We start from the raw sequence: 18781 nt of genomic DNA on the forward strand, positions 1-18781 counted from the left end.
TGATTGAGTTTAGAGGGATAAAGGATCTTTTTTCCTACCTTTTATCAAAATCTTCTTTGTTGAGCATGAACTTCGCATTTGTATGCTTAAACTTTGTCCTTTTCAGTTGTTTTCGTGCAAGAGTAGCGTAAAAATTTGATCTTGGTGTCTCAGCCTGGTTCTTAGGAAATGGATTTTGTATGGGAGAACTCGCTGAGAAAGGAGTGAGAGTAATGAGTTCCTTTATTATTTTGGAAGAGTGCTACTATCGATCCCTGGATAAATTTGCAATCTTGTCATGCATTGGTCTTGGCAGAGCAAGTACTCATTGTGAGGAAATAAATTGTTGAGAAAAAGTAGACTAGTTGATGAGGGACATGCTAATAGCTGTTGATTATGTGCTACAGAAACAAGGGAAATGGTTGTTGGATGTTTGGTTAAGTGGATTTATGAGAAAGAGGAGCAAAGCGCTCCCAGAACAAGTCAACTTTCAAACATCTAGAAGAGTAACAGCAGCCTTGCAGCTCGCCTGCCAAGTTTCTAGCCTCGCAGCTCGCCTGCCCTCTTGGTTGATTATAATTGCAGAAGTCCTTCCAATCAGTCACTGAAAAAGGAGAAGGAAAAATTTAAACTGGAGGCATGCTTTCTGACATCAATTTGAAAATCACCATATATTATTATGTAAAGATAAATAAATTTTATTGATCTTTTGTGTTGGTTAGAAATTACCTCAATCAACATTTTTTGATGTTGTGCTGTTGTACCATATAGCTTGAGGTCGCTTCCTGAGCTCTAGCTTCAAATAGTCAGGTTCCCTGAACATGATCCTATGTTGGCACTTTTTTGCTGAAGAAACAAGTTTGCATATAGAAACTGACAGCAGGCATAAACTCAATGGTTTGAACGATCCTATCACTGCTATGCATTACAAAGATGTTGACTTTGATGACATTGGCATTCATTTGAATATATGAAAGGTAAAAAATGAACACTTCTTGAGGGGGGAGATACTGTTCTATGATTTGCAGAATTGCAACTGGTCAAGAAACACAAATTCTTCTTTATCAATATGTTTTGTCAAGTCCTACACTTGATGCTCTGTCCAAACTTTACCTAGCATCTTCTATCATGCCCTCAAGCACAGACTTGATGCCTTCATAATCAGGAGTGATGATTAATGTATCTATTGATGGTTAGGTGAAGCTTCTGGCATTTAGATATGATTTGCTGAGAAGATCCATATTTTTTTCTTTAAACTTTTCTATTTGAGCTGCAGTATAAATCTTGTCTTGTTGCTGACAAGATCCATAGATTCCACACTGTGCTTGTATATAGGATATTTTCATGTGCAAAGTCTTGTCAATCTCTATGGATTCATGGGAGACCTAGAAAGGAGGAATTTTTCACTTTTAATGGTTGTGCAGAGAGGATCTAAATTCTGATGAACCAGTGACATTTTAGATATTGGGTTTTCTCCAGTTGCTGCGGTATTATAAGCCTGCAAAAGGTTACTGCCATGCTATTCACATTTTTTGATGAACTGGATAAAGTTAGGGTTGGTTTTGGTGAGAGGTGCTGAACATGATTCTATATTGCATGTTTAAACATGTGGTTACCAGCTTGTTATCTTATGATTGACTGCATGCAAATGAATATTTCTGAGGTTTTGCCACAACAAGTAGACATATTCATGCGGAACTTGCTTTGCACATTGGAGAAGTAAGCATGGTTGGTCAAATTCTAAGAAAGTTGTCAGTGCTGTGGGTCACGTGTTGACAATTCCTATAATTTTTGCCATTAAGGAACATATTCATATGCAATGTTATTTATCATTTTCATATTGTTCTACAGCATGACCACTCATATGCTTACAAATTGGTTGCAACGAAACCAGTTATGGGATATAAAATGACTTGATATGAGGTTTTCAATACTAGTAAATGGCCATGTGAGAAGCATATCAAAAAATACTTCTACAAAATATTCACTAATGCTTTTCTTTAATTTCAATGAATAGATAAAAACCATGCTAAAATTATATGTCTAACCCTCACCCCCCCCCCCCCCCCCAACCACCCCAAGAAAAAAGACAAAAAAAAGGAAAACAAGAATCAGCTTCAGTTTGCTTTTGTTATTACACAAATCATATAAATATTAAGAAGACACGGAAAAGAGAAAAATGAGGAAGTAAAGGCAAAAGATATTGTTATGTGACTTATTTTACAGTGAGTAATTACAAAATGTAGAGATCCACTTTAAGTCTGAGTCTAAACTGTAAACAAATCCTGAAGAATGAAAAAGAAGAATTTTTAGTGTTACACTTAAAGAAAGAAGAAACAGTAAACAGAAGAATAAAATGCAGTGAAATTTACAGATTAGATAAATGGAAAAGAGAGAATTAATCGCTCTAAATGGTAGCAGAGCCAGAAAAAATGTTATTGGATGGAAACATTTTAAAGGACCAAACATGGAATTGAAAAGATTAGTTTATGGATTAAAATAATAAAATAGAGAAACTTGAATAAAATTAACCTCAGCATCTTCATATATGATTCTGATCAGTAGCTTCTTCTGTCTTCCTTCTTACCATCTTGAATTAAAGTACATGCAAAACAAAATTAAAAAAGAAAAAACGAAGAAAAGGAAAAAGAAAAACAATAGAGGGAATGGTGGGATGACATATGGAATTTGGATTACGTAACTTTTTGAGGCCAATTTACAAACAAATAACAAGCTGGGTTGGAAATAAGGTGAAGAGGAGCCAGATGTGTGATTCTGGATTATGGAAAACTGATTGAAATGGAACAAAATGATAAGTCAAGTCAAATAGGAGGCTTTGTTCTGGAAAGATAGTTAAATGATGTAGAAAAATCAAGAGAATGTTTAGGACAAGGTTCTCAGGGAGAAAATGAAAGACTGAGGGGGATATCAAACAACGAATGCTTCCTTTTACTTAATTATGCCATTCTAATATTTAAAACTTAATGGGATTAACTGAAAAGAATTTAATGGCTGTTTGAAAACACTTTTGACTGACAGAATATTCATAAATTTGAAACCATCTCTTTTTAATATACTATATATAATGTGTTAGAATAGGTAATCAAAACATATAGATGAGCTTGTATGGTGTATCATTCGCTCTCAAAACCTTGTCTTTCTAAAGTCATGAAATCATTCTTATCTGCCATCCTGTTGTTTGGGAATCATCATTTTCAGTCAATTTTAGATCCATTAGGGGACCATCTTTGTATAAATCAAGTTGCTAGATAACTTGGCTATTTGGGGGAAAAAAAAAGAGCCTTAGCTAGGTTCCTAGGGTTTATGATTAATTGTGGCACAGCTTTTTGAGAGTCCATGTTATTTCCTGTTCTATGGTGGATGATGTTGGTAGGATCAGATTCTAATATGCAAATATCCCCTAAAAATCAGCCACATATGACAAGATCAGATGATTGTACATGCCTGTGTTTGGGAGTTTGGGAATCATCATTTTTTCAGTCAATTTTAGATCCATTAGGGGACCATCTTTATATAAATCAATTTTAGATCCATTAGGGGACCATCTTTGTATAAATCAAGTTGCTAGGTAACTTGGCTATTTGAAGGAAAAAAAAAAGCCTTATCTAGGTTCCCAGGGTTTGTGATTAATTATGGCCCAGCTTTTTGCAAGTCCATGTTATTTCCTGTTCTATTGTGGATGATATTGTCAGGATCAGATTCTAATATGCCAATATCCTCTTAAAATCAACCACATTCTGCATCGCTTTTATAGCATGTGTGCTTGGATGATTGTTGGGGCTGGAACTATTATTCTCTTCAAGCAAGCATGACATGTGCTACTGTAAAAGACAAACATTTTATTGAGGTTTAGTGCCTCTATGATGGTGCTACGACGTATATACTGTGATTAGAATATACAAAAAACTAACAAGTCATGCACATGTACCCCAGGATAATGCAGTTCCATCACCTGTATATATAGAATTTGTTTGGTGGCACTAAACCATCAAAGGCTTCAAACTATATTCTTTTAAGTTAAATGACAGAAATACCAAATGCTTAATTTATCTAGTGGATTTGTTTCCTTCTGATTGATGGTTGACTTGAAGAGCGTATTTAATTGACATTCACCAGAAATTCATAACATGGTTGTAACCATTAAAATTGTCTTCAGTTACAAAATTAAGATCATCTCAGTTTCAAGTGAATGAAAAGTCTCAAAAATTCTTGTGTTGTCTCACACTTAAGATTGGAAGTTTCCAAAAAGAAGAATCCTGTTTGGTTTGTCTTATAGTTCAGTCACTTTGCTGAACCTGAATTATACTGATAGTGCACAGAGCTGCACTTGAATTACTTATGTTGGAACAAGGCTTGTCATTTATTCTTAGCAAGATGATCTGAAATAAGCATTATCATGTACACGCAATACTGGAAAGCATATTGAAAATGTTACACCAAAATGTGAATGCCCTTTCATGGGCACCCTATCTTACATGGAACTTGGGTCCTGCTTTATTTTTCTCACTCTGTGCTCTCCAAATATCTGTATCATCATCATGACCTAGATTACTACAGAAAATATTCTTGATTTTGTGTGGCATTCAATTAGCTTGTACGGTGAGAAAAACCTTGTTGCCTTGTCGGGCACTATGGTGATTCTTCTTACTAAATCTTCCAATGAAAATTGTTGTGAACAGGAGGAGTTAGAAGAGCTTGAGAAAACAGAAAGAGTATCAGCTACATTGCAAGAGTATGTAAAATAGCAGAGTTTCAGGTGACATTAATGCTTCTAGAAATGAAAATACTGTTGCAGGGAACTGATTTTAAAGTTTGGTATCTAACCAGATTGCTGCTTGAAGTGGAAAGCAGGCCAGATCCTCTGCTCCCAGAGTAATTATCAAAGCCTCACCCTTACTAATGCCCATATTGAACCAGATATAATGCATATTTCCCCATTCCTGCTCTGATAATATTGCTCTTTTTCTGGTCTTGCAGAACAAATGGACCTGCAAACTCATCTTGGGACCGGTGGTTTGAAGGACCTCAAGATCTCCATGGCTGCAAATGCTTGATACTGTGATTCTAATTGAAGGAGAGATGCAATGATACTTATTTTTGACTTTTTGTTTAGTAGATATTGTTTCAGACTATTTGTCAGGATGGTTTTGAACAGAAGATGTGTTGGAAGAGAATTTGTTTTTGATGAAACACTGCAAATTCTTTTGAAGCTAACCAGGTACATATTTTATACATCATAATTTGATTTGCAGAATTGGAATGGAAAAAAGGTGAAAAAACACTAACTTAATACATAAAGAACACTCTCCTCTTAAACTTTCAACTTTGTCTCCTGTGACACTTCAAAAATCCCTGTGGAATGGTACATTAGAAGAACCTCTCCAACTTTTAATCTAAGTTGTTGCAGGACTGTCACTGACTTGCCGAGCTAACCATCCCAGCCATCATATAGCCCTTCACCTGTAAGAGCACAGCACGCCTGGTGTGCCAATCATGGTTCTGGATGCTATGGAGGGAGAGTGCATCAGTCATCTTGGCTGGGGACATGGCATCCTTAAGGTCCTGCTTGTTTTGTACTACAGAATGCTCAAGGTCTGCTGAAGTAACCTGAAAAGCTCATCTTTCATATTGGAGATCCAGGCTCAATCAGTGCTGTTTATTACAACAACAGGATGAGTACCTCAATAGTATGTTGCCCATGAGGCTCTCAATCTTTGTTGTCCACCCAGATCCTAAACCTGGATAGACCAATAAATCAAAGATAGTTAAGAGTAGTGGATTATACTGACATGGATGGTATGATGCTGTTAAAGTACATGCTTTATGCCCCCTCTATCTGCATCAAAAACATTGTTTAAATGTCTGCATGAACATAGACCATAATCTTGTGACAACTACATCCAAATCATGGCTTCTTTTTTCGGTGAAAATCACGGTTTTTGTGGCAACCGTTATAATATTATAGCTAACCGCTACTAACGGTTTTGGTGCTCTACAGTTACATCACAGACGTGAAAAACTAAAGCAAAAGTGGCTGTGGTGTATAGAATCACGTTATAACAACATAACGTAACAGTCATATTAAACTCATCCTTTACGTAAATAAATATACTTATATTCATAATTTAGGTATGTATGTTAATATTTAAATAGTGATATCATTTTGAATGATAATAATCTTCAATCCCTGTCTTGCTATGGATCCATTACATGTTATCACAATGCTTTACATCAAAATAATAAAAAAAAATAAACATTCAATTTTGTTAGCAAATAGTAGCTCCTTATAACATTGCAGCAGCAGATTACATACGTAAGCCAGGCTATTACAGCCCCACAAAACCAACAATCATACCTTTTATCAAGGTATGATCAATCGAAGTTTAGAGCAATGCCATTAGTTGGTTCAGGAGTCAACAGTTTTAGATGTTCAGCTACCAGCCAACAGTAGTTGTTTTGTATATAGGTCGCGTGATCCTGTAGAAGGTATTTGATATGAGATGATCCATCCAACATCAAGGACGATGTGGGTGGAGGCGATGAGATCATCATATTTGATTACACCATAGTGATCCTAAATAGCAGTGATTTCAAATCATCTCGACTCCTCAAATCATCCCCCAATCTTGTGATGGGATACTCAAACAGTGATCTTATGCTGAAATATAAGGACATTAATATCCCTCAATCAAGTAAAAAAAAGATATATTAATATATCATTAATATATTATATCAATAGTATATATATAATATTATATTATATTTTATATTATATATTATATTTATAATATATATTACATTATAATATATTTTTAATTATATTATTGTCATATTCTAATTCAATAATAAATGTAAAATTAGAATAAAAATATCTTATTATATTTTATATTTACATAATAAAAATATCTAATATAATACTTCTATTTGGCTTATTTTTCTAATCAAAGTAAATATTCATATTAATAAATAATATATTATAAGTATAAATAAAATATTAATCCTATAATAACAGTTAATATATTTTATAAGATTAATAATATATTTTATAGAGTCTATTAATTATTAATATATCAGTAAATATAGTCATATTTTATTTATAATATATTATATATGATTAATAAATATATTTTTATGGACTAATATTATGGATAGTTTTGATAATTATATAATCAGCAATCTTGAATTCCCATAGAATATCAAATAAGTTATCTTTGGATATCCTAGGATCTTTAATTATCGGACCATTGCTATCAAATACAATGATCTAAGATCACTAATGATCAGATCACCACAAGATTCGCATCATCGGTGATCTTAGATCATCATAATAATCTCATCTACATCACCGAATGCTACCATAATGTAATATAATGGTTAGAATCTGATTGGATTACCCTCACCAGAGAAGGTAGGATAAAAAGGAAAAAAATTTGAGAGTACCGAATCTGATGTCGACTATTGCTAAATGATGTGAGAAAGGACAGCACTAAATCGGAGAAAAGCCATCTAATGGGTAGGGATTCCTAGCTTATAGTTTGCACATTTTAAGCTTCTCCAACTGAGGAGCAATCCCCCAAGGCTCCCTGTACGTGGACGGAGTCTAGGCAAAATAGAAAATGGACAATTTGATATTTAATTTGCAATAACAATTAATGCACAAATTAGCAGCCAACAAGCCGCCAGAAACACAATCCCTAACCAAAGTGACTTTACCAAAATCAAATATGCTTACCATGTTGGATAAAATCTTGATAACCACAGTAACTACGGCTTAATAGACGAGCAGTGCTTCAGGACCCATGCTCGTTTCATGGCATCTAGCAAGGATACAAACATGACACTCAAAAGAAATGACCGAACCATCTTGAACCAAACTTTCTTTTCTTTTTTGAAAGAATCTTGAACAAAATAGTTTCTTGCGCGATTCAGAGAGAGAGAGAGGAGGATTTCAAAAAAAAAAAAAAAAATCCAAATTTAAAGCAGCAACAGAGCAAATACCATTAGAAAGAAAATAAAAATGGCAATATCTCACCTCAAACCATGATGTCTTGTGAACCATCTCTTCGATGTCGCTTCCAACTGCAGCATCGGTGGTTACAACCTCTTCCAGGTGTAGCTTATACAATGCGGTGGTTTTTCCAGCATTATCGAAACCGACAACCACAATCTTGTACTCCTTCGCAGGGAACAACATGAACCAGAATCTCGATACAAGCGCCCCAATCTTTCTTCTACAGGATCCAGCAGACGGTCACACTTCAATCTCAGAGACAGCATAAGCAGTAGTACATTTTTCAGAGGGAAGAAAATCAATTTTATTGAAACAAAAAAGGGAGGAAAAAAAAAAAAAAGAAATGACAGAGCTCAACCGATACAAATTTGAGCGCAGGATTTGACAAGATGAAACTTAAGGAATATGAAATGAACAAGGAAAACCAAACAAAGAGAAAGGGAAACCTGAAAAAAAAGGAAAGTTTGGGATCTCGTATTAGAAAGGTTGGGATCTTTGCATAGAAACTGGTTAAAAATAGAACAAAGATGGAAGCATAAAAAGAATAAATAAGGGAAAGGATCTCACCCGGAAGAGAGGCTAATACGCAGCGGAGACGAAGAAGAGGAGGGCGAAGGTCCTCTAATGGCGGAGATCGGAGGGTTTACATGGCAAAAGATTACAAGAGAAAACCCTAGTTCGAAATGACAGAGAGTTGGAGGGAGAGCAGGCGGATGAGAGAGTCGAAGAGCTTTGAAAGCTGTGCGGTGGGTGATCCAACGGTGAATTCGTGCGAAGGAAGGTGAATCCTTCATTCGCGCGAAAGATACGACCTGAATCCATTATATATAGGATCAAATTAAGTTAGGGGAACCGAACCTAAGGCTCGATGCCACCGTGGCATGATGACGTCGACATTTTTATAAAAAAAGCCATAAAAATTCTAAATGCGACACCGAGATACGCATCATCTAACCGTTTCGCTTACGTATTGTTTAGTTACGACGTTATAACGGCTAAAATAAATTTAAGCTACAAACGTTGATGAACACTAAAGAACTGGGTAATGGACTTGGCAATGTGCTACCAGAGCATGGACTCCAAGCTTATCATTATCTAACTCCTTGTAACATGCAACAATTACGTGTTTAGGTGGGGTCATAAAGGGAAGGAGGGTAGGATTGAAACGATGGATGTCCTTCGTCCATTGTTTAGTTCAAAAAATTTTAGAGAAAATGAACGAAAATAAAAAATTGTCTTTCCATCTGAATCTAGCATTTTGTATCTTTTCAAATTAGAAAAATACAATAAAGGATGAGTTGAACATGCAAGAGATGAATTTGTACATTAACAAAATTATTTTTTATTAAATTTTTGATAAAACTCTAATATTTTTTCACTTTTTTAATTTATATATTTTGATTTTACTTATTATTTATCCTATACTATTAAATTTTATCACTAATTATCTTAATTTTAACATATATTTTTTATAATTACAAATAAATAATTAAAATTATCTTCCATTTTTATTTATATATACTATTTCTAGTTAACTACTTGTATAAAATTAATTAGCTATTTACATTAAATTATAAATTATTTATTTATTTATTTATATAATTACTATATAAATAAATTTGATTCATATATACAATTAATTTATAAAATTATTTATTAAACTAAATTAAATATTTATTAAATTATAAATTATAAAGATTATAATTTATATATTGATCCACTTCTTTAGTATAAATGAGTATTATAAAATAATAATAATAATAATAATAATATCTTTTGTTAAAAGATAATTTAATAAAAATATCTAAAAATATCGTGCATCCTTCCTTTCATTCCTCTTATACCAAATAGAGGATAGAATCATTCTTATCAACCTTCTTATTTTATCAAAATAAAATATATGAGAGGAGGAATGGAAGATCCATCCTTCCTCTCTCTCATCTCTCATTTCTCTATCTATCCTCCCTCCAATCCATCCTTCATACCAAACAAAGGGTTATGATGCATTTGATTTGCAATTGGAATGGAAATCGAAATAATCATATTCTCCTATATATGTGGTTCATAATCGAAATTGGAATGGAATTTGAATACTAAAGTAGAGTGAGGATTGAAATTTGAGGGATTAAGACATTTTTCATTCCTTTTTGGATTCGGAACAGAAATGGGACTCCCTCAACCAAACATCTAGAATGAGAGCCACTCATTTCTATTTTCATTCTAAAATCTAACTCTCCCTGACCAAACATGCCGTTAAATTAGCTTTTGAGCAAATATGCAGGCAAGTCATTCAACCAAAAGAAAACTGCGTTACCTCATCAAATCCTTGAACTGATTAGTTCGCTGGACGGTTTTACAACTAGGCTGTTCACCTGTGAGACCGGAAACCGCCTTTAAATATTACAATTGACTACTTTTCTTGCTCATAGCCGCTCCCTCTTTTATGACTGATGGATGTAGTGTAACAATTCGGTACCTAGTCTTCAATACCGCCAATACAGATGCAGAACAACCTAGGAGATATGCAACGCCAAAAAGGGTTGCAGTCATGCATTCAGAAAGCTCCAAACCACAAAAATGATGAAATATATCCATAATTTCTTAGACCTCACAAACAGAAAAAAATGAACACAGGCAAAAGAGTTTTGATGAGTAGACTAATAAACACCTCTCTTATTGAAAGAGAAAAATGAATAGAGGACACTTCAATATTCCCCTCAAAAGACAGCCAAAAACTTCATTCAATGTAATAGAAAGCACTAGCCTAATGTTCCTTAGATAAAGGTTGCGAGGTACAGAGAAAACAAAACTTGAACTCGCAAGGGCCCATTAGATGAACACCACATTATTGCTACTTGACACTTTATCTCAAATAACATTAAAACTTATCACTAAATTTATGAGGGTCTAAAAATGGGTTGAAGACACACACAAGTCAAGCAGCTGGAAACAGCAACTACGCCATAAGCCATCATCACACTAAGCTACTACTGGAGTTGGTCATAATGCAGAATTCAGCACCACAAACCTGTGGTCATCCAAACTCTGATTTGAGAAATTCCAGCTGCATCTGGAAGCTCTTTGATGCTAATTAAAAGAAAGAGATCGATCTATCTGATGAAGCACTATATCTACCGCTGTCGGGCAGCCTGGAAGTTGGTCCATTTTCCATTTTTGTTGCTCCTTCTAACGATTCTTTTACTCTTGCATCATTATTATTAAATTCTTCAGCACTATTGCAGTACTTCCAAAATTTTGAGGGGCCAAATGAGAGGTGATTTGATCCTCAGGTTTGGTACACTTGTTCTCATGATTTGCAGCCCATCTCTCAATCAAGTACCTTCCACGGTTCTCCATTATGTGTTCTCCATAGCAATAGGAACCATACAGAACCTCCATGCTTCAAATCTTTCACTTGATTGCCTGAGTAAGAAAACAGTCTGAACAACTTCCTAACAAATGTCAAACAACTTCTAGTAAGCATTCTTCACTTGTCTCAGACTTTTCTCAAGCTACGCATTTAGTAGAGCTTTTGCTCAAAAAAATTTAGTAAACATCTAGATACGATAGCAGAGTTATAGGCACCACAGTATGGCACCAGACCCTTACTTAAGGAGGGCAATGTTACAGCTTTTAAGTCAGTCAGATGAATGATCATCTGAAGCATTATTCATGAAAATTTTAAGAGGATTTATTCATTTTCATCATCCAAATATGTTAAAGCAACCTAAATTCTCTCAGGATAAAAATTATCCTCTTCTTAGCAGTACATTTCGTCTCGTAAGCCTTGTCCTATACATTTTGCTTGGGTAGCAACTAGCACTTGAATCATATTAACATGTTACAGAACAAATATAAACAACATAAATGATCAGTTCTAATAATTGCCTTCTTGAAATATGCAAAATCAAAAGCATTGACCATGATAGAACTCACTAAATACAATTGTAAATCTTCAAATAAATTACTCGTGTCAGAAGATGTTGGAATCATTGATAAGTTTAAAATAATTCTAAAGTTATGAAATCCTTGCAGAAAGTATAAAAGATAACCTGCGATGATATTTAATCTATCAGTGTATTAAGCAAAAAAATCTTTTATTGTGTAATATATAGCTGGCACTGTATTTAGATAACAAAAAAGGGTAAGTCTTGCATGCACTTTGAAATATCTGAAGTTCTTCACGTATTCCTGAAAACTTTAAGAAATGCAAGATACTAGCATTGCTTCTTATGCTTAGGCAGTTTAAATACTTCCCTTCAATTAGCATAGCTTTCATCAATGCAGCTGCTTCACTCAATTTGATAGCATTTAGTCACAAGGTAGAGTTGTAAGCAGCTTGTTTGCAGAAGCAGCTTTAGCATAATCAACTGAAAAAGTACTTCAATGATAAGATGAATTGCTTTAGTTTTACAATTAATCAGTCATCAAGTTCAAGGAGAAGCACAGAGTTCTGAAAGATTGCAAGAAGCAGTGTAATTACTTAGGCAACATTTAGATACATCATGTCAAAAGGCTAACAACAATACAGTATAGGAAGTTCCTAGTTCACAAAAATTCTAGCCATTATAACCAATGTTACATTAACTACAAAGCAAAACAATTTACAAAGTACATTGGGAAATGATCCTCAAAGAGGTTAGAGATATTTCTAAAATTCCTGACCTTGTTGAAAGATAAGGATCATTACGGAGGAATCAAAAAATTTAAGCAGACAACAGGTGCCTCAACTGATGTAAATGCTCTTCATTTGAAATATGAAGAGAGAGACGAAGATTTGTTAAAAGTGATTCCTGCTCCCAACTTAAAGGACCTGAAGCATAAAAAGCCTGCACGGTAGATTGATATGCATGCAGCTCTAATTCATGGATGTTTGCAGCTAATTCATCTTCAGAAAAAGGGTGGTTCTTTTTCCCAGTTCTGGATGGACACGAAGACATGGCATCATCAAATGAACTACCAGGAATTTCTATGGTATATTTTCTGGTATTCTCATTAATATGTTCTGGCAAGTTATTACCACTACAACTAGCAATGGAGCATTCATTTTTCTCTTTAATAATTTGCAGTGGTATGGAAGATGAATGCAAAGCATGACTGTTCGTCGCCTTCTGAACACCAATATCAGAAAATTTAATTGTTCTGTCTTTATTGGATATATGCTGGCAATTCCCATCCATAATATCTTTTGATGAAGGAACAGCATCTACCTTTCTAGGCAGCGCTTGATTTGTTAGCTGGTGAGATCCATCCACTTTTGGGTTTGCTTTCCTTTTCCTTCCTGTACCTTGAACCACAGGATCTGGTAATACCGTATAGCGGGAACTCAGATTCTTCTTTGCAGTTCTTGCAGGAGAAAATGAGCGAAAATGATCTTCCTCAAATCTTTGTCCGGTGTAAGCTTCTTCCCGCATGCCTCCATTTGCTTCACAACCTAAGCCTATGGTATATTTGGAGTTAGCATGGTTGTAGCCACTGGTGATTTGCTTTTTTCCACTGACCTGAAAGCAAGAACACCATTAACCAGATACATAAAAACACCAACTACAATTTCTTTCTGCATAACAGTTGCGCAATGAAAGCAGTATAAGGACTGGTTGTTTCCAGGTCATGCTTACAATCCTCATATATCAATTTCCATTACTCATCTTCATTCATGATAAATAAGTACCTGAGTGATGTATTATGGAAGACAGAAAAAAAGCAGATCAAATTCAAATTCCTTTTGAATTTACCAAATAAGGAAATGCATCCATTGATCCTAAAGATAGTAACGTAAACAAAAGGAATATTATTACCACAAAAAATGAAATTCTAAAATTTTATTTGCGGCCATCAGAATGTAAATGCAAGAAGCGACTGAAGAATTTTTTAAATATCATTAGGAATAACAATTATCAAATAAATCATGGTCATAACAAGACAAGGAGTACATAATTTAAGTTTATATAGGACCCAGCTAATGTCTTCTGCCTAATGATACAGAATTTGATAAGAAGTATTAGAAGGACTAATAAAAATATATTCAGTTGAAAATTGGGGAACTGCAGTTACTAAACTAAGAATGACAAGAAAAGCACAGACTGGCTGTAGACTAATAGCTTCAGCATTGTATTTTGTTATGAGATGGTTCCTTCTAGATTACCTTTAGAATTGCCATGCATCATTATTATTTTCTTCTAAAATCAGCAGAAAATTTTATTCCAAAGATGGCATCAAAGCATATGATAGTCAGTATATGTTGTTGATCTTTCATGAAGAATGCAATTCTGGAATCTTCATGCAGAAAATTTCATTCACGTTTTGTATGTTAACTAAGATGATACATGAAGAATCTTAAATATAAACCAGGCTTGAATTGTAAAGTCTAGGATTTCAATGACACTATCACAACCTTTTAATTCGCCATGTGGGATTCAGTTACACTGAATGGGTCCCATCCCAACTGGTCAAAGTCAGATAAAAAGCAAATAGTTCAAAATAGGCTAAACAAGAGCTCATCTAACTCAAATCAGGTCGTAAGTTTGGGCTGCAAAATTTAGACTTGTCTCCTCTCAGCATCAGGCATGCTTCTTAATTATGCCGTCTAATATGTTCTTGCCTAATATCCATCTGCATTTTATGGACTGATTCCTTTTTCTTGATGGAATGTCTCTCTTGTATGCAGTCCTAGGCAACAAGAATTTGTGCACCAAGACATCATCAATAGAACTCCAGAATTAAGGCATGCACATGGTTCAGCTAATTAGAATTTGTGTACTGGACTCTCAAGATGCTGTAATCAAATTATGTCAGCAAAACTGTATACATAAAGGTGCCATAGCAAATATGAAATGCCTAAGATATTTAAGGTGTACGTTACTCTGTGTCTTGAAAAAGAACTTCCTACCGCACAATGCCTTCTAAGCTCTAGCTAGCTGATAAGCTTAAAAAGAAATGTTGCATAATTTATACCATGTTCAGTTCGTAGCATAATGGCCATAACAGAGTGCATTAATGATACAACAGCATAAAAGAAATTTACAGAAAATAAAAAGGTAGAGACGCAGTGCAATCCATATGTAGCATGGTATATAGTTATGATTTTCCATTTAAAGCCAAAAGTGCCAATATTTATAACGCAAAAAAGCAATGGTGCATAAACACAATATGGGTGAAGCAAAGATGAAGATTATGAACTAAATATGCGGCACAACTTCTACTGTCTTCTCTTTTGTGATAAATTCAGGACCATGCACGACAAAAGCAAAAGCGAGACATGAAAGTGCCCCGCTTTTGGGCACAATGAAAAAACCTTCCAATGCATGACAGTTAATGAAATATGAAGAAACACACCATAAATCACGCTTTTGAATACATCCTTTTAGGATAAACAACACATAATAGCAACCAATCACAAAACACGATGAAGCAGATGCAGCTTTACATGGAAGACAAAATTATGAAATGGAATCAATTTTAAAAATAATACAATTTTTACCCTAAATAGTTCTCATAAATCATAACATGTAAGAACGATATTCAATCACAAAATCACAAGGAAAAAAGTAGGTTAGAATGGATAACAGATTAACAGATTAGTAAAAAAAGATTTCAAAAATTCTGAAAATTGGTCCTATACCTTTTCTGTCACAACCCATTGATTGTTCTGCCAAGCTTGTCGAACCCTTAGACTGGAGACATGAAATTCTCTAAGCTGGATAGAGCCGAAGAGTCTGATGACGACATGATTGTTGTTCAGAACTTTTGCAACCTTCCCAACCCTCCACGAATGGAGGTCAAACACTTCAGCCACCTCACCAACATTCCATCTCTCGTTTGCATGTACAGGAGGTGGACAGGGCCTAACATCTTCCTCGCGTACCCTCTCTACCACAGGCTTTCCTTTGGCTGTCAGAAGTAGCTCAAATCTGACACTGTAATTATCTCCATGGATCGACAAAATTTTAGCAGGAAACCAGGAGCCATAGTGATCCTCATTTCTTCTCATGACCTCCACCTTGTTCCCTTCTTTGAACCTCATGTTTATAATCTACTTTTAACCTAACCCTGCATAATCCACATGAACTGTTAAGAAGAGTGTGACTTCGCAGAAACTAATTGTGTTTGAAATTGTTACGAGGACCACTAAAGCATAGATCCAGCAAAAGATGGACTCAACAGAATAAAGACAATAGTTTAACTTAGTACCTGTGGAAAACCAGCTGCATGCATTAGAATAAACCCAAGGTCTTCAGATCTTGTGATCAAAGAAAATTCCTCTCATCCTGATGAACAGTTTGTACATGTATCAGCTTTTCCCCTTTGTTTCCTTCTGTTTTAAAGACTAAATATATAGAATTGATAAAAATTTTGATTATTAATCCAAAATTCAAGGAAGTCAGTTGATGTTATGAGGCCTTTTCCCCACAACCAAGAAGAATCTTCTTCAAAATGAACCAAAGATTTAAAAAAAAAAAAACAAAAAGGGATGCATAGCTGAAATCAAAACAAGTAGAAACAAGCAGAAAGCCACAATGTTTTGGAACTAGAGGCAGTAAAAATGAAAGAACGACACCATATAATGCAAATATGGAAGACCATTCTCCAAAACATCAACTAGAAACGAATGAACAAAAAAAAAAAAAAAGGGTTTTAGCCCACCAACAAATTTCCATGTAATAAAGTTAAAACTATCAAAGTATAAACTAATCCAATTTTTTTAAAAAAGAAAAAGAATAAAGAATAAATTCTTCAATCCATCAAATAAGGACCACCCAACTGTTCTTAAAAAAACAACGATCCTTTGGAGCTCGTAGCCTCTTTTATCACAAATCAAGTAACATGCCTGATCGAAATACCGCAAGAAACACCTAAAGACAGAGACTTTCCACCAAAACAACGGGATAAGGATCAAAGATTTGAACTAAAAAACAATAAGAAGAGCTCGATTTCAAGCGGAAAACACAAACAAGATTGAATCTTTGGCCATTCCAAATTGGCCGAAAACAAAAACAAATCATGGGAAGAATCCAAGAGACCGATCGGGGACTGACCTGGGGAGGATCGGCAGAGTGGCGAGGCGGTTCGGAGCCAATCCTGACGCTTAATTTCGGGAACGGGACCGCAATAGAACGGGAAAACGGCGTGCTGGTTTGCTCCGGAGATAGGCCGGTATAGAACAACTTTAAAAAATAAATAAAATAAATAAAAAAAGAGAAAATTCCTTTTTTTCCTTTTTTTTTTTGTTTTGTTTTGCTTTTAAATATCCATCGTATCACAATTAGATCACTAAAAAGAGTCATCTTCTTTATTTTTACTAATTTTATCCTACGTAGTTTTATATTAAAAAATTGCCTTTAAATTGGTTTCATCACCAGGGATGTACCTCAGAAAAATAGGGACGGAAAGAGATAGAGACATCGGGGGGTTTTGTTGGGTAGCGGAATTATAATGAAGAAACATGATAAAATGGTAGGGCCCATGGCTTTACTGTGGATAATAACAACAACATCACGTTACACAGATTTATTTCTCTATATAACTGTAGAGAAATCTTGTGCACATAAAAATACTGTAGAGGAATCTAAAACTGGAGATGTTTGAGTGATTGAGATCAGCCTAGGGTGTAGGGATAACTGTGGATGCATAAGACCAAGACTTGAATTATTGGTAAATCTATTGATGGAATGTCACCCCTCGGATACAACCATTGGAAAACGTTATCTATATAAGGAAATCTCTCACTACCCAAAATGCTTTAAGCTAAACTTCTCGGTATTAAAATATGCAATACCTCTACCGGTTGTGGATTGAGACATGCTTCTAATTTGGAAGCTATGAATAAAGATGGATGATCGTCTGATTTTTTGCCAGTACTAATGTAGGCTTGTAGTATACATTTGATAAAGTTCAACAGGTAAGTCAGCTACAAGTGGGGACAAAAAGAAATAAATTAATGTTGTGGATGGCTATTTGAGTAATCAAGGTATTAAGTCGTGACTGACATGGAATCACAAGTTCCTGAGATACTTAGCATAAATCATGAACAAATGATTGTATATTAGTTTAATGAATAAGTTATTCCTTTTCTTGAGAAAGATGTTTCTACCGCATAAAGCCAAGCCTTACGATGTAGCATTTGCAAGAATTGCTTTATTGACCACCTTTTTTTTTTTTTTTTTTTGGTAAATTTAACCGTGGAACCTTGCATAAAGTGGTGAGACAAGCCTCTCACATTTCGCTGAAGGGTTTCATGAGTATTTTCCTCAAATTTATACTCCATGTTTCTCACGGAGAGGGGCTCAGCAAAGTTCGTCCTAGTTTTTCTTCCAAGTTGCCTCCTTAACAGAAGCCACATCAAATTTCCGAAACAGTTGTTCAGATCAAAATTTCCCGTGCACTGATTTCCCAAGGAAATCTTCAACGCATCCCAAGTGATTTTACCTTCACCGTCATGTACAACAGAACAGTGGACCAACATTTCGAGAATATTCCCCTGTAATCAAATTATACTTCACTGTCACAAAAAGCACACACCTACAGCAATGAACCCTGATAAGCTTCTGTTCTTGTATCTATGTCCTGCTACAAGAAGCCAAAAGTAAATGTTGCATGAACCAGATTCTTGTATCCTGCTTCAATCACAGGCTGAGACCATGGAACCCGTGTTGTTGGTTTCACAAAAAACACACCTGATAAAGTAATCATTTCATAAAACAAATAGTATAAAAATAATACTGAATTTTTTCTCCTCAAACAAGTTTCAAGAACAGCAATCTATTCTAATAT

The 18781-nt window shown here is 34.8% G+C and overlaps 2 protein-coding genes and 1 pseudogene across 3 annotated transcripts in view; 1 reads left to right on the forward strand and 2 right to left on the reverse strand.

Moving 5' to 3' along the window:
- LOC105055661 (guanine nucleotide-binding protein subunit gamma 1) overlaps nucleotides 1-5190 on the forward strand; it is a 5788-nt gene extending 598 nt beyond the window's left edge. Inside the window, exons 2-4 of the mRNA XM_010937573.4 lie at nucleotides 4680-4732; nucleotides 4828-4872; nucleotides 4978-5190. Coding sequence (XP_010935875.1) covers nucleotides 4680-4732; nucleotides 4828-4872; nucleotides 4978-5062 — 183 coding nt within the window. The 3' untranslated portion in view covers nucleotides 5063-5190. The remainder of the gene's footprint in view (nucleotides 1-4679; nucleotides 4733-4827; nucleotides 4873-4977) is intronic.
- LOC105055651 (uncharacterized) lies at nucleotides 5162-9412 on the reverse strand (annotated as a pseudogene).
- A 3050-nt stretch (nucleotides 9413-12462) lies between these two features.
- On the reverse strand, nucleotides 12463-18129 carry LOC105055623 (uncharacterized). 2 transcript variants are annotated; one of them, XM_010937536.4, is made up of 4 exons: nucleotides 17047-18129; nucleotides 16202-16337; nucleotides 15633-16060; nucleotides 12463-13512 (listed from the first exon to the last, which is right to left on the reverse strand). In XM_010937536.4, the coding sequence occupies exons 3-4, from the start codon at nucleotides 16032-16034 to the stop codon at nucleotides 12718-12720; spliced, it is 1197 nt and encodes a 398-aa protein (XP_010935838.1). In that variant the 5' UTR covers nucleotides 16035-16060; nucleotides 16202-16337; nucleotides 17047-18129; the 3' UTR covers nucleotides 12463-12717. The 2 variants fall into 2 exon arrangements, with proteins under 2 accessions (XP_010935838.1, XP_010935830.1); XM_010937528.4 differs by having other exon boundaries at nucleotides 16202-16278; nucleotides 17047-18126.
- Between the last annotated feature and the right edge of the window lie 652 nt (nucleotides 18130-18781).

The sequence above is a fragment of the Elaeis guineensis genome, chromosome 2 (genome assembly GCF_000442705.2).
Source record: "Elaeis guineensis isolate ETL-2024a chromosome 2, EG11, whole genome shotgun sequence".
Classification (NCBI taxonomy): Eukaryota; Viridiplantae; Streptophyta; class Magnoliopsida; order Arecales; family Arecaceae; genus Elaeis; species Elaeis guineensis.

Excerpts from the sequence above, each read along its gene's own strand:
- LOC105055623 (XM_010937536.4), bottom strand. The coding sequence starts at position 16,034 with ATGAGGTTCAAAGAAGGGAACAAGGTGGAGGTCATGAGAAGAAATGAG. Across the intron at positions 13,513-15,632 it reads AATGGGTTGTGACAGAAAAG|GTCAGTGGAAAAAAGCAAAT; the intron begins GTATAGGACCAA and ends TCTTGCTTTCAG.